Source organism: Taudactylus pleione, unplaced genomic scaffold (genome assembly GCF_031769625.1).
Source record: "Taudactylus pleione unplaced genomic scaffold, aTauple2 ptg000015l, whole genome shotgun sequence".
In the NCBI taxonomy this organism is placed as follows: Eukaryota; Metazoa; Chordata; class Amphibia; order Anura; family Myobatrachidae; genus Taudactylus; species Taudactylus pleione.
The window spans coordinates 24,009,294-24,024,295 of record NW_028284417.1 but is presented as its reverse complement, the minus strand read 5'-3'; the positions used below and the strand labels follow the sequence as shown (position 1 = coordinate 24,024,295).

The window sequence follows — 15,002 nt, the reverse complement described above, 5'->3', positions numbered from 1 at the left end:
ACCACAACATTACGAGCAGTTCAGGCTAAAATACAACCCAGTCACGTGTGTAATGACGCTACTTTGCTAATTATGCACACCCATTAAACAGCATTTTGATGGTCGGGCACGCCTGCGTTCGCACATCCACACCCCAGTTTACAAGCACCTTCCCCTGTCACCACCCACAAACGGCACAATCTGTCACTCAAAATAGCAGCCCGACTGCGGGCTACGGGGGAGCACTTTCCCATCGCACTGGCTGGTTCGCGCACACGCATTGGGACTCATACGCATGCGCAGATTGCGAAAAATCACTCAATGCGAGCGCAGCATAGCGTCTGGGCCTGAATCAGGCCCACAGTTCGTGCCAGTAATAAGTAGAAGTGCATAATCATGCCTGGGCATAAAACAAAAAAAAACACCTCTTCTGTGTAGGAATTTTTTTTACTCAAATATTGACATTTGTCAAGGCATCTGTAGCATTTATAATGTAATTAGAGGTAGGGACGTTGACTATCTAGACACCTCCTCCATAGGCACAGGCAAACTAAGCAAATGCCTAGGAGCATCCCAAGCAAAGGGACGGCGGCGCGGCCCTGACTGCCGCAATCGGAGCTCAGCTCCGATTGGGCAGCTCAGCATGCAGGGGGTGCTGTGCTATGATGGGTTTGGTGGTGCTGTGCAGTGAGGGGAGAGCGTGGGGTGCTGTGCTTTGCTGTAAGGGGAGAATGTGTCTTATAGAATTTCAGACGTGTTGCACTAATGAAAGAAGATAGCAGGAGGCTCTGTAACGGCAGACAGCTGAAGTGAAGCCTGACAAAGAGAGAGGTACAGTACATCAAGAACCTTAAAGGAGTGCCCTGGAGAAAGCAGAAGAAGCATAGAATTGAAGAAAATAGGTACTGTAAGTGTTTTATCAGAAATGTTTTTACACAAGAAAGAATATGCTGGGCTGGGGCTGGAGATGCATAAAGGGGGGATAAGGCTGCATGGTATGGAGCACAGCACAGCGCTATCATGCCCCCTTCCGTGATGCCACACCCCTTTTCAGTATCCCACACAAGGGGACCACCAGCCAAAATCTTGCCTAGGGCACTAATTTCACTAGGGCCAGCTCTGCTCCTCACTGTTACATAATTTGCAGCGCATTCATTCAAATTATTTATGCAACTGTGACAATAATAATGCCTTGACCACATAAAATTGATAGTTTAATACATATGCAGTAAGTACACACTAATTTTCATAATACAGATCATACTAAAAACCAAAAATAAAAATACAGTTTATAAGCACCTGTCAGCAGGAAAAATGTATATAAAGGAATCCTCTCTTAGGGGTCTTTTTGCTAAGCCTTGGATGGAGATAAAGTGAACTGAGATAAAGTACCAGCCAATCAGCTCCTAACAGCCATGTCACAGGCTGTGTTTGCAAAATGACAGTCAAAAATGGGCATGGCCACATGCTACAAAGGGCATGGCCACTGACAAATGGGGATGTGTCAACATGACACTCCACCATTTCTCATCACTCTGGAAACATTCCATTCCATAAGCACCTTACCTATTTGGTGGTTTCTCACAATGGGGAACCTCTGAAGAAATGTATCCTCCATGGGCAGACAGATGGATATCATGGTCTTAAATATGCTGTTTGTGTAGGAATATTATCATCATCATACAACAGTGGATCAACCAGACTTGTGCCCCCGGTGCCACTTCCTGCCCCCTGCTTCTCTCAGCCACACTATCATCTCTCAGCCACACCATCATCTGCCTCCTTTGTCTCTCAGCCATACCATCTCCCTTCCGTTGTCTCTCGGCCACACCATCTCTCCCCTGCATCTCTCAGCTACACCTGTCATCTGTCAGCCACACCATCATCTTCTCCCCTGCGTCTCTCAGCCACACCATCTCTCCCCCTGCGTCTCTCAGCCACACCATCTCTCCCCTGCATCTCTCAGCCACATCATCTCTCCCCTGCATCTCTCAGCTACACCATCATCTCCTGCCTGCATCATCTCTCAGCCACACCATCATCTCTTTGCAGTGTTGCCTTTCAACCACACTATCATCTCCCCCCTGCGTTTCTCAGCCACATCATCATCTCTACCCTGCATCATATCTTGGCACAACATCATCTCCTCCCTGCATCATCTCAGCCACACCATCACCCTGCGTCTCTCAGCCACACCATCATCTACCTGCATCTCTCAGCCACACCATCATCTACCTGCGTCGTCTCTCAGCCACACCATCATCTCCTCCCTGTGTCATCTCTCAGCCACACCATCATCTCCTCCCTGCTTCATCTCTCAGCCACACCATCACCTCCCCCTGCATCATCTCTCAGGACAATCTTCTGCCCGTGTCTCTCTGCCACAATGTCCTATCCCCCTACGTCTGTCTGCCACACCATCACGTTCTGCCTGCATCTCACCACCCCCCTTCACTCTGTGTCTCTCAACTGCCCCTTTTCACTCAGTATCTCTCAGCCTCCCTCTCCCTTCACTTTGTACCAAACAGCTTCCCCCTTCATTCTGTGTCTCACTGTGCCCCCTTCACTCTGTGTGCCCCCCCTTCATTCTGTGTCTCTCTGTGCCCCCCAAATTCTGTCTCTGTGCCCCCCCAAATTCTGTGTCTCTGTGCCTCCCTTCATTCTGTGTCTCTTTGTCTCCCTTCATTCTGTGTCTCTGTGTGCCCTCCCTCATTCTGTGTTTCTCTGAGTCCCCCCTCCCTTCTTTCTCTTTCTGTTTTCCCCCTTCCCCGGTAACTGTCAGCCGTCCTCATCTCTATCTTCTGTCTGGATGAGCCGTAGACAGTGAGGACAGGCAGGCGCAGGGCTCTTCTTCCCGGCAGGACAGGGAGCATGACATCACATGGCGCTGGTGTTGCGCTCTCGGCAGCAAGGTGGTAGGTGCAGTCATGCCGCCAAGCACCATGGTCGGCTGCACAATGGCGAGTCTGTGGCGGCAGGTAGGGTGTGTGGCCCTGGCTGGCAACGCCCCCTCTCTGCTGGGCCTGCCACATCACCCAGGGCACGTTTCCTGCTCATCCCGCCCTAGTTACACCTCTGACCAGCTGAGAGAGTCCATGTTCCATCTAGGAAGCAAGCGGAGATAGAGCAAGCAAACCTGGAGTGAGATGTTAGGATAAATTTGAGTAGAGCAGACACCAAAGAAAGAAAGGATGAAGGGAGGGGGGAGAGGAGAAATGAAAGGAGATTGAATACAATTTACCAGATAAAAAAGTGAAGGGAAAAGGAAGGAGAAAAGATACAAAGCAATAAACCAAGAGAAAAGAGAATGTAAAATATACAACACAAAAAAATGCTAAGCACAGTAGTCACCTGCTCCAAGGCCAGCAGAAAAAGAGCCAGAACTAAGCCTGCATAGAGACAAAACCATGCTTGCTTACACTCCTGGGAAGTCGCTGGAGGCTCCACAGCACTCCTGGAAGATTAGGCACATCTTCTGCTTTACACCCACTTCTAGTGAAGTTGGCAGGATGGTGAGATTTTGCTGGAAATATGTGAGTCCGTAGGGAGGGAGTGGACTAAAATTTAGCGAATCACATCATTTAGCCCTGCCCCCTCATTGCAAACCCGGGGCCTAATGACGTCTACAGTCCGGCTCTGCCATCCGAACCTGCTAGCAGCATCTCCTCTCCGGGCTGCTGGTAAGTATGGACAAAACCCGTAATTCCGATCCCAAAACACACCTCATTGGACACAGCCCACATGACCTATTCTAACTAAAAAAAACATTTATTAACCCTATCTGTACCTGACTAGGAGTTTGTAAGCCGTCCGGCCTATCCGTTCCTCTGTTATTTTTCTGTGAGCAAGACTGTCCCACTGGTCAGTAATCCTGAGAAAAGACTGGGGAGAAGAATTACTAGTAATAACATCCATATGCTGGGGCGTGGCGGCTATTTAATAGCACAACTCCTACTGGTAAATATAGGATATTTCATCCACTATTTCAGACATTCCACAAGAGTTGGCAATTTATGGTGGGAACAGGCCTATAAGAAATTATTCCACCTATTTTAAACCAGTTTTCAGTCTCTGGTGGTTAAATAGAGAATAGGTTAGAAAGACCCCTCAGCTCTATGGTTTGCCGGCTGCATATTTTTAGCTACGTGTATTGGCGCTAATTATATTTATTGTATTTATTGATTTGAGCAATTATTTTGTTTTTCAGGCCCACATTTAAGATTTGAAGACGAGATCTCCGTTTTGCAAGATGAAGTTTCTAAAGTTTTAACTCTTGGTGTAAATAAAGTGATCGCACTGGGACATTCAGGCTTTGAAACGGATAAACTTATTGCTCAGAAAGTGAGAGGAGTGGATGTAGTAGTGGGAGGACATACAAATACATTTCTTTACACAGGTCAGTTCTATCAACTATGGGCCCGATTCAGACCCAGACCCTAAGCCGTGATCGCTCGCTATGGGCGATTGTTGCCCATCTGCGCATGCATATGCATCAATATGCGCATGAGCAAGTCACTCACTTCGCTTGGGAATTGTGCGCTCGTAGTACACAGACTGGATGCTGCTTTGACTGACAGAGCTGTTTGTGGGTGGTAACAGGGGAAGGTGCTTGTGAACGGGGGAGTGGTGCTGCGAACGCAGGCGTCAACATGGCGTTTAATGGGCGTCCACAATTAGCATGGAAGCGTCATTGTACACTTCACCTGGTTATATTTCAGCCTGCAGTGATCGCAGTGCTTGCGGCGGGGTAGGGTCTACCTCAAGGGCTGCGTGCAGCTCCAATGGTTCTCGGTGATACTGTTAATCATACACTTCCTGGAGATGACGTGTGCAAAGAAAGAAAAGTGGGCGTTTTTACACTGGCGTGCGTTCACTCTGCCGTCACTCTAAGACATAGGGGGCGTCCTTATACCTGGCTGCGCGATTGCCCAATTTGCATACCCGGCCCCTGACAGCAGCGAAAGTGCGCAGCTTAGCGTCCGGGTCTGAATAGCCCCCTATCTTTTTATTTCTTAGATTTGCTGTGTTAGAATGAAAAATTCAATATTAGGTAGAAAAATTCATCAAAGCACAGATGCAGGTTTAGACTATTTAAACCATTTAAACTATGTTTGATCTCTACTATTAAATGTTATCTGGCAGTATTAATGCAGTTCTGTTTGTTTTTAAGATACTTGTACAGTGGCGTGAAACGGTTTTTGACCCCTTCCTGATTTCTACTATATTTGTCACCTTAATTGTTTCAGATCTTCAAACAAAATTTAATATTTGACAAAGATAACCTTAGTAAACACAAAATACAGTTTTAAAATGATAATTTTATTTATTGAAGGAAAAAAGTCACCCAAACCCCTATGTCACTCATGTGGAAAATGAATTGCCCCAATAAACCTAATAAGTGGTTTTGTCACTTTTAGCAGCAACAACTGCAGTCAATCACTTACAATACCTGAAGGTCAGTCTTCCACATTACTGTGAGGAATTTTGGACCACTCTTCTTTGCAGAATTGCTTTACTTCAGCCACATTGTTGGGTTTTTTCGGGAAACGGAGGCCATTGCCGCCCCCTCCCCGCCCACAAATGGTAGCAGCCTGTCAATCACTGCCAGTCTGCTGCCAGTCTGCGAGCGGGGTAGCAGGACCCATTCTGCACACTTGCAGAATTAGTCCTCCGCCTGAGCAAATTCCCAAACATCGGGAATCTGCGTGAAACAATGCACTAGTGTGCACAACCAGGTGACGTGTACTATGACCCTGCCTGTTAATTATGCACACCTCTGAAACGGCATCGAAACACTCAGGCACGCCTGCGGTAGCACCTCCACTCCCCCGCTGGCCCCTGTCACTCACTCTGCTGGGCTGTCTATGCTGGGCCAGCGAGCGCTTCCCGATCTTTCGCAGTGGTTTGCCCACACGCATTGCGATGTATACGCATGCGCAGATTGCAAAAATTGGCCAGCTACGAGCGATCGCATCCTAGTGAGCGGGCCTTAATCAGTTCCCATATCCAAACCAGATTTATTATTATTATCCTTTATATGGCGCCACAATTGTTCCGCAGTGCCTTACATAGTACATAGAACTAATAAGTGAAAAAGAAACAGTACATTACAGTGCAGGACAAGGACACGATTTATATACATTGCTGCAATAGCGATTAAAGCACTCACAATAAGCAGGGAGTTGGCAGTCCCGTGTTAGATGCCCTAATGGGGAGTAGAGAGTAGAAGAAAATGTAAAGAGAAGCACATGAGGGAAGAGGTCCCTGCTCGTGAGAGCTTATATTCTAAAGGGGAGGAGCAGACAGACAAGCGTGACACAGAAGGGGAAGATAGGGAGGAAAGAGCATGAGGTGGGTTAGGATGAGTGCTGGAAGGCCTTGATGAAGTAGTGAGTCTTAAGAGCCCGTTTGAAGATTTGTAGAGAGGTGGAGAGTCTGATAGGGAGAGGGAGAGCATTCCAAAGGTAGGGAGCAGCACGGGCAAAATCTTGGATGCGGGAGTGGGTGGAAGTAATCAGTTGGCAAGAGAGACGGCATACATTTGTTGAGCGAAGTGGATGGGCGGGAGTATGAGGGGAGAGAAGGTCAAAAATGTATGTGGGAGAGGATTTGATGAGGGCTTTGTAGGCGAGTGTAAGAACCTCGAATTGGCATCTGAAGGGGAAGGGGAGCCAGTGTAGGGCTTGAAGGAGAGGTTAAGCAGATGTAGAATATCTGGAGAGGAATATAAGCCGAGCAGCAGCATTGAGAACCGACTGTAGTGGGGAGAGGTGAGAAACTGGGAGGCCAGCTAGGAGAAGGTCACAGTAGTCCAATCTGGAGATGACCAGTGAGTGGATGAGGGTTTTAGTGGCATCCTGGGTGAGGAAGGGTCTAATCCTGGGGTCTAATCATTTCACCAAATCCCCCTAAACTTCTATATCAGGGATAGATAATCTATGGCTGTCTCTATGGTGTGGAACTGGACCTACAAACCAAGCCAAGCCGCAAAATAAAAGGATAATCCCTTAGCACATAGTGTACTACAAATACAGAACATGCAATATTAATATAATGACCTACTTTAATTATCTCCTCACTGGGAGAATCCCAGAGAGGAGATGTACCTGACAGCTTCAGGGGCGGGCCAGTCTATCCACATTATTATGCCCTCCGCAGGTCCCTGAGGGGGTGGGGCTAAACAATGCGATCGTTGTAATTCTAGCCCCCAGCCAACACGGCCCCCCCCCCCCCCCGCACATGGACACACAACAAATTCCCTGTATAATCTTCCGATCCTGCCAACTTTTCTAGAAGGCGGACGGGATGCGGGAGATCCACCTACTTTTACGGGTGGCTACCTGAAAAATCGGGAGCCTCCCGCAAGTTCCGGGAGAGTAGACAAGTATGAATATAAAGTGGATTCTTTTAAAATATATTGGATGAATAACAGAAAATAAATATATTAATCATCCTGAATAATTTCATGTTTAGTACAATGTATATTATAGTTTTTTCCTCACATGATGAGAAATTTGAGTTTATTTGGAGACAAATACAGAAAAGGATAATCCCTTTTTACCCCCCATGTATTCACCTTGTCTAATGAGCAGCATATTTACTGTCTGTTATTCATCCAATACATACTATATTGCTAAACCAAACGAATGGTTTAAATTTGCACCAGTGGAGACTAAATAAACATTGGGGCCTGATTCAGCAAGGAACACAGCTGCGAATTTGCACGCACCCGTCCGATGTTTGCGTTCTGTGTATGCATCGCAGTTCTGGTGCGAGAACCGGCTACTGTGATTAGGAAGCAATCTCAATGAGCGCGCAGACCCATCATAAAGTGAGTGACAGCAAGTAACATTTGTGGGAGGTGACCGGGGGCGCAGGCGTGCCAGTGCGCTTGAACGCAATTACAGGGGCGTGCATAAATTATCCATTGTGATGGCATACGCATCCTGAGCTCTCACAACTGTGCGTATGGGTCCGATGTTACCGATGTTTTCGCACACTTGGAAAGGTATTGCAAATGAAAGTAAAGGGAAGTGGGTGGCTGGATAAAGTGGTGGGAGTCTTTATATTTTGCTGTGATCGCGCTGCGATTGATTCATTTGCATATTTTTGCATTGAGCGGGTGCGTGCGATTGCAGACTTGCGTTCCATGATGAATCAGACCCTGAGTGAGGTATAGAGCAATAGTAATTAATATAGGTTCTGATCAAGTCAGAAAAATAAATAAAATAGATTAGAAACAAAAATAGATCTGCAGCAAAATGAGCCAGAATTGTGTAATAAAAACACTCACATTTATTCAAAAAAGGATCAGAATCAAACATATAAATCTCTTGTGAAATCCTATGGTATGATATTCACGAGTACTCAAAACACAATCTATCTATTTGGATTCTTCTTAAGGGGCCTATCCATTACGCGACCTGAAAAAATGAACGTTTAGCGTTCAGTCCTTCAGGTCGTCTGGTGCGGTGCCTGTACTGAACGGCGCTCACTGAACGTCATTCATTGCAGGAGACCGACCTCCTATCTGGGAACATGTGGAACCTGACGATCGTTGTCAGGTTGACCAGCATGTTCCGTAGATAGTGGGGTCGGCAAGGACCCAGCGTGCACGCGCATCTCTGGTATTTGCCGGCTATCCATTAGACGACTTTCTGAACAATGCAACCAAAACCTCCTGGTTTTGGTCGGATCGTTCAAAATGTCGTGTAATGGATAGGCCCCTTTACAGATCACAGCAGTAAAAATGTTACTACTGCAGTGGTTCCCAAACTTTTCTGAATCACGGCACCCTAGTGTATCAGCATTGGTTTCACGGCACCCATAGGTCTAGAGTGTGCTATTGAGAAAATTCAGATAAAAAGGATTAAGTAAATTATGCTTACCTGTCATCCTTAGGTTCAGTAATGTAGTGGTGGACAGAGCTGTACTTCTGTTTGTCCATATATTTTATGTTTTTGACTCTTACATTACCATAAATAATTTCTTTTGGTGCTGGACCACTAACCTGAGGCACCCCAGGGTGCCACGGCACACAGTTTGGGAACCATTAAACTACTGTATTTTATGAGAAGAAAACATATACAGTAGATACAGTGTGTACAAAGAGACATTTTTACCGCTGTGATCTATAAGAAGAAGCCAAATAGATACATTGTGTTTGAGTACTCAGTATCATACCATAGGATTTCACAAGAGAATTGTATGTTTGATTTTGATCCTTTTTTTAATAAATGTGAATGTTTTTATTGAACAATCCTGGTAGATACAGAAAGAGGTTCAGCACAATCCATATATCTTTAAACATATCAACATACTATATTACATTTTTTTTTCTAATCTATTCTGCGCCAAGGGCTTTTCCTGCTCTTTCAAAACTGTGGTGAAATGATTCTGAAACCATCCCACTCCATAAAGCCAGAGTATTCAACATGCAGCCCTCCAGTTGCTGTGAGACTACACATCCCAGCATGCCCTGCAACAATTTTAGCAAGCTCTAATAACAAAATTGTGGCAGGGCATACTGGCATATGTAGTTCCACAGCAGCTGAAGGGCCATACGTTAAATAACCTTGCCCGAAAGGCTGCAAATCAGGACTGAGACACTCTACAATACAAGGTTCCATATCTGATATGAATTTGTAAGACCAGCACTACACCCCAATCTGTAAAGGCACACATCCACTTGCAGACATCAAAACGACTTCACGATTACGACATTGTAATCCTGCAGTCGTTTGTTAGTCTGTGCTGTGCCTACACTGAACGTTCAGTGTAGGCACATCAATCATCCACGTTATCGTCAGGTTGTACAGCATTTTCGTGCGATGATTGATGTTGGAAACGACCAGCAGGGGCGCGCATCGCTGGTCGTTTCTGACATAAAAGTGCACGATTACTGAGCGATTGCATGATTACAATATCGTAAGTGGATGTGTGCCTAAAGTCACCTTCTCAAGAACAATCTGTCCCTCATATGCAAGACGTAGGCTACCTCCTGCTGCCTCTATGCATTTGCTGTATTATATGAGACTGCAAAGTTCAGCATTCATAATGGAATTCAGATCAATCAAGTTCCAGTCACCCTTTTATGCTGCCAAACGGGCTTGTCCATGTTACTTTGCATTCCCTTGTACATCCTGGAACCTGCAGGTCATATGCAGCAGTGCAACTGCACACATAGTAGTTCCAGTCAGTGGTCAAATTCTGCCATCAGAATAGTTCTCTGTGCTCCATAACCCTTCATTAAATCCAGCATGGGTAGGGGTGCCAGGGGGCAGAACTTTCCTTCCCCTTATATTGCAGGCCCCATACAGCAAATGTAACTTCTGCCTGGCTTTAGAGTGCTTTATGAAGTATGTGAAAGAAATTTGAAAGGACAGCATCTGTTTAGCATCATATTTACAACCATGGCTGACAGGTGACATAGTGTTTTCTGCAGAAATGGTCTAGTTATTGATGTATGGTCATCAAAATGCTGACATATTTCTACTTGCTATATGATGTGCTATTCCCTGAACTACAACATCTGAAAACTAATGTGACAACTTCACTCAGGTCAGGCTATGATCTCAGTCTAATACTACTGTGTGACAGTTACGCAGAAAACAGCACAAATACAATACTTCTTTTAGTTGATGTTATAAAGTCAGCAAAACTTGAAGTTGTGTTTTTCATGACATATATTTTATTACAGGAACACCACCTTCCAATGATGTCCCAGTTGGGGAATATCCATATATTGTAAAATCTGACGATGGTCGCTCTGTGCCAGTTGTTCAAGCATATGCTTTTGGAAAATATCTTGGCTATTTAAACATTACCTTTGATACAGAAGGAAATGTCTTACATTCTTTTGGAAATCCAATTTTGCTGGAAAGCAGCATTCCAGAAGGTCAGCACATTGTCTTTGTAAAAAGAAAAAAAAAAAAGGTGTTTCTTATGCAACTACAGTATAAAGTGTTTTACATCACAGGTTCTCAAACTCGGTCCTCAGGACCCCAAACAGTGCATGTTTTCCAGGTCTCCTCATAGAATCAAAAGTGATATAATTATCACCACCTGTAGACTTTTCAAATGTGTCAATGAGTAATGAATACATCTGTGCACCTTCTGGGTGATCTGGAAAACGTGAACTGTGTGGGGTCCTGAGGACCGAGTTTGAGAACCACTGTTTTACATAATGGACTTGGTTAGGTTGTTGATGGGACTGAGGGTAGAAAGCGTAATGGGAGACTGGATGCCACATGTTTGAATATGGACACCACAAATCATGTACAGTTCTCAAATAAATAAATACAACTAGTCATTTAAAATTAACTTTTTCTTGGAAAAACTGTGATGTTAATCATATTTTTTTATGTTGTCAATTTAAAAACTTGATATGGAAAATATATGTTAGAAGTAGATAGGCATTAGCTGTTTTGGTTTTGTCCATAGCAGAGGATGTTTTTGTATGTAATCTTCATGTGACATGTAAGAATAATACCAAATGTGTTCATTGTGCCTGATAAGAGATGATTAGCTCTACAGTAGCATAACATGAAAGTAATGGAATTTTAGACTGATTACATCCTGGTAGACCATAAGAGGAAAGGCAGGGCCAAGGCTGCAGGATAACCTGATTTCCAAGACTGAGCCTGGATATATAATCTGATTGACAAAGGTTGATGATACTACAGTTTAACTAAATTACTATTACTATTAGAATATATAAGGTAATTCAAATGAATATCCACATAGATGTTTAATTACGGTGATTATATTGTAAGTGAGAAATGGAAGTTAGGGCCTGATTCAGACTTGGGAATAGAGAGATCTCTCTCTCAACTGATCATCTTGGTGAAACCATGCTGCACTGCAGGTGGGGCAGATTTAAAATGTGCAGAGAGATTTAGATTTGGGAGGGAGGTGTCCAAACTGACATCTAAAGTGCAGTGTAATAATAAAGCTGTGCAGTATTTATGGGCTACATGTAAAAGCAGCCAGTATTTACCCTACATGCAAATGATGTATTTACACCCCTTGCATTGCAACATGGTTTGTCCAGGTACACAGTTAAGTGCTATCTCTCTCTCTATTCCCAACTCTGAATCAGGCCCTTAGTTCCCACACATTGCAATGATACGTCAATGTTTGCACCCGTTGCAGTAGTTTATATAAAAAACTCACCTCCTAAACACTTAGTATACAATGTTACATATTAGGTGATATTTGTAGTATTTTTTTCTTCCACTTCTGACTGACATGTATATATCTGGCAAAAACTTCTACACATCACTTTGCTGAAACTTGCTTATTGCAAAACAGATCGATCAGTGCATATTACATTGTGTGCTACAAATCATTGTGCATGCACTTGCTGCTTGCATTATGGTGTGAAGAACATCACATAGGACAAATGGAAATGCTCATCTTAACAACACGTAGCATAATGTATAAACAAAATATTGTCATGTATGTAATGTAAGAGTGTGTTTGTTTCCTAGATCCAGCACTTTTAGCAGAAGTTGCCAAATGGAAGCAGCAATTACTTATCTTCTCTGCTCAGGAAATTGGAAAAACCATAGTATTTTTAAATGGCTCTAACCCGGAATGTCGATTTCGGGAGTGCAACATGGGAAATCTTATATGTGAGGCTATGGTAAGAAGCTATTACCAGATATAGGATCTTTAAATGAAAAAAATATATATATATAATAAAACATACAAAATAATCCAGCACTCACAGTACCCGCATCTTCCATGCATACAGCAGGTATGCATCCATAGGGTGCAGCACTCAAAGCTGTGTTAGCAGCATAATATGTCAATGATTCAGTGCGTTGCACAGTCATCAGGAAATATATATATCTCCACAAAAGCAAGCAGCACTCCATAATGAAGTAATAAATGGATAATGCAGGTGCCCACGTATATTGACTGCTCAGAGCAGAGTCAGCAGACACATAAGATCCCATATGGCAGCACTCAGTGCAAATAAATAACGCCGCAGGCAGTAGAGCTGATAACCAACGTTTCAATGTTAAGATAACATTTTTATTATGGTACAAAAGTGTGTAAACAACTTACCATATTAAATTCCAGCAACCAGACTGGCCATGATGGCACATCGCTCCAGGATCCCACTCAGCAGAACAACGTCATAATTATTATAATTACTATGCTCATCTCTTTTAATCTCTAGCAGTGAAAAATATGCTATTGATAACTCTCCATTTGATTATAAAGTGATTCTACTGCTCTAGACTCTTAGGCCCTCATTCAGAGCCGGACGCTCTGAGCAGAGCGCTCGCTCTGAATGAGGGCCGTCCTCCATAAAAATGGAGCGTCCTCCTGGACGCTCGTATAGCTGTGGGTCACCACCCACAGCACATACGAGTGTGCAGGATGATGGTCGCGATGGTCTTGACCATCGCCAGTGCGACCAGAAGCCTGTGGTCGGGTTTTTCGACCACAAGCCCTGGAGTGATTTTGGCTCTATCAGAGCCAAAATCACTCCCACTGACATCACTAGTGATGTCAGTGGGGCCGGCTTCTGACGGTAGGCGTTCCCTTGGGAACGCCTCCGTCTGGCAGGCACGCCCCCGGCACGCCCACCAATGGGGGCGTGCTGTCAATCAACATCGACAGCACGCCCCCTTTGATCAGACACAACGAGCGAAGGAAAGTCCGTCGCTCGTCGCGTCTGGCGCATGCGCACGACGGAGCTCCCTCCGTCATGCGCAGTGCACACCATCGACCCACTTGCGAGCGGACAGCCGCTTGCGAGTGGGTCTGAATCAGGCCCTTAGCTAGAAATAAATAGACCCATTAAGATGACCATACCCATCCAATACTCTAATTTGTTATGTCTACAGTGCTTCTCAACTCCAGTCCTCGGAACACGCCAGCAGTGCATGTCTTCCATATTTCCTTGCTGGAGCACAGGTGTAATCAATACTCACTGACACATTTTTAAAGATTCACAGGTGGTTCTAATTATTTCACTTGTGATTCTGGAAGGAGACCTGGGAAACATGCACTGTTAAGCTGGCCATACACTAGACCAGCGGTTCCCAACCACGGTCCTCAAGGCACAATAACAGTCCAGGTTTTAAGGATAGCCATACTTGAGCACAGGTGTCTTAATTTGAACCTCAGTTATTTTGATTTAACTATCTGTGCTTAAGCATAGCTACCACTAAAACCTGGATTGGTAGTGTGCCTTGAGGGCCGCGGTAGGGAAACACTGCACTAGACCAACTTACATCCAACCTTCCAACTGGTTGGTTGGAATTAAAAATCTCGTACGGTATGGGAGCAATTGACAATCAACCATATGCTCTCAAACCCCGGAAAATGGACAAAAACACTTGTTTAAGCAAATTGTTTAAATCAAACATTTAACCAACTTGTCTGAATGACCATTTTCATCAGTTTTCCAGCATTTGGGAGCAAATTGTTGATTATCATTTGCTCCCATATCTTACCGGATTTTCATTCCAACCAGCCAACTAGTTGGATGGTTTGATGAAAGTTGGTCTAGTGTATGGCCAGCTTAAGGGTGTCCCAAGGACTGGATTTGAGAAGCAGTACTCTCGACTGCTAATGTTGTACTTAAGCTGGGTACACACTAAACGATGTGTACCATGCGCGATGTCGCTAGCAACAGGACTCAGCAGGGGGTACCGACATCGGCAAGTGCATACATGCCGGCAGCCCCCGCTAACGATATCGCCTGTTGGACCTGCATGCAGGTCCATCGGATGTTGTCACTGATGAAGCGCGGGAGCGAGCATAGTCAGTGACATATAATGCATACACACTGGATGATATGAACGATTTGTCGTTCCGATGCATCGGATTCGGACAAATCGTTCATAAAAGTGTCAACATTTTTTACAGTGTTGTAGAGTGGGATCTATTCTAAAGTAATATCAAACATAGCAATGTTTAATACCCGCTAGAGGATACAGATAGTGTATAGTGTATCAATCTTCTCACTTTTCCGCAGCAACTGTCAGACCACACCCTGGCAG

At 44.6% G+C, this 15,002-nt stretch overlaps 1 protein-coding gene across 1 annotated transcript in view; it reads left to right on the top strand.

The window, feature by feature from the left end:
- NT5E (5'-nucleotidase ecto) overlaps positions 1 to 15,002 on the top strand; it is a 120,819-nt gene that overhangs the window by 67,495 nt on the left and 38,322 nt on the right. Inside the window, exons 3-5 of the mRNA XM_088470749.1 lie at positions 4,187 to 4,375; positions 10,679 to 10,876; positions 12,471 to 12,625. Coding sequence (XP_088326875.1) covers positions 4,187 to 4,375; positions 10,679 to 10,876; positions 12,471 to 12,625 — 542 coding nt within the window. The remainder of the gene's footprint in view (positions 1 to 4,186; positions 4,376 to 10,678; positions 10,877 to 12,470; positions 12,626 to 15,002) is intronic.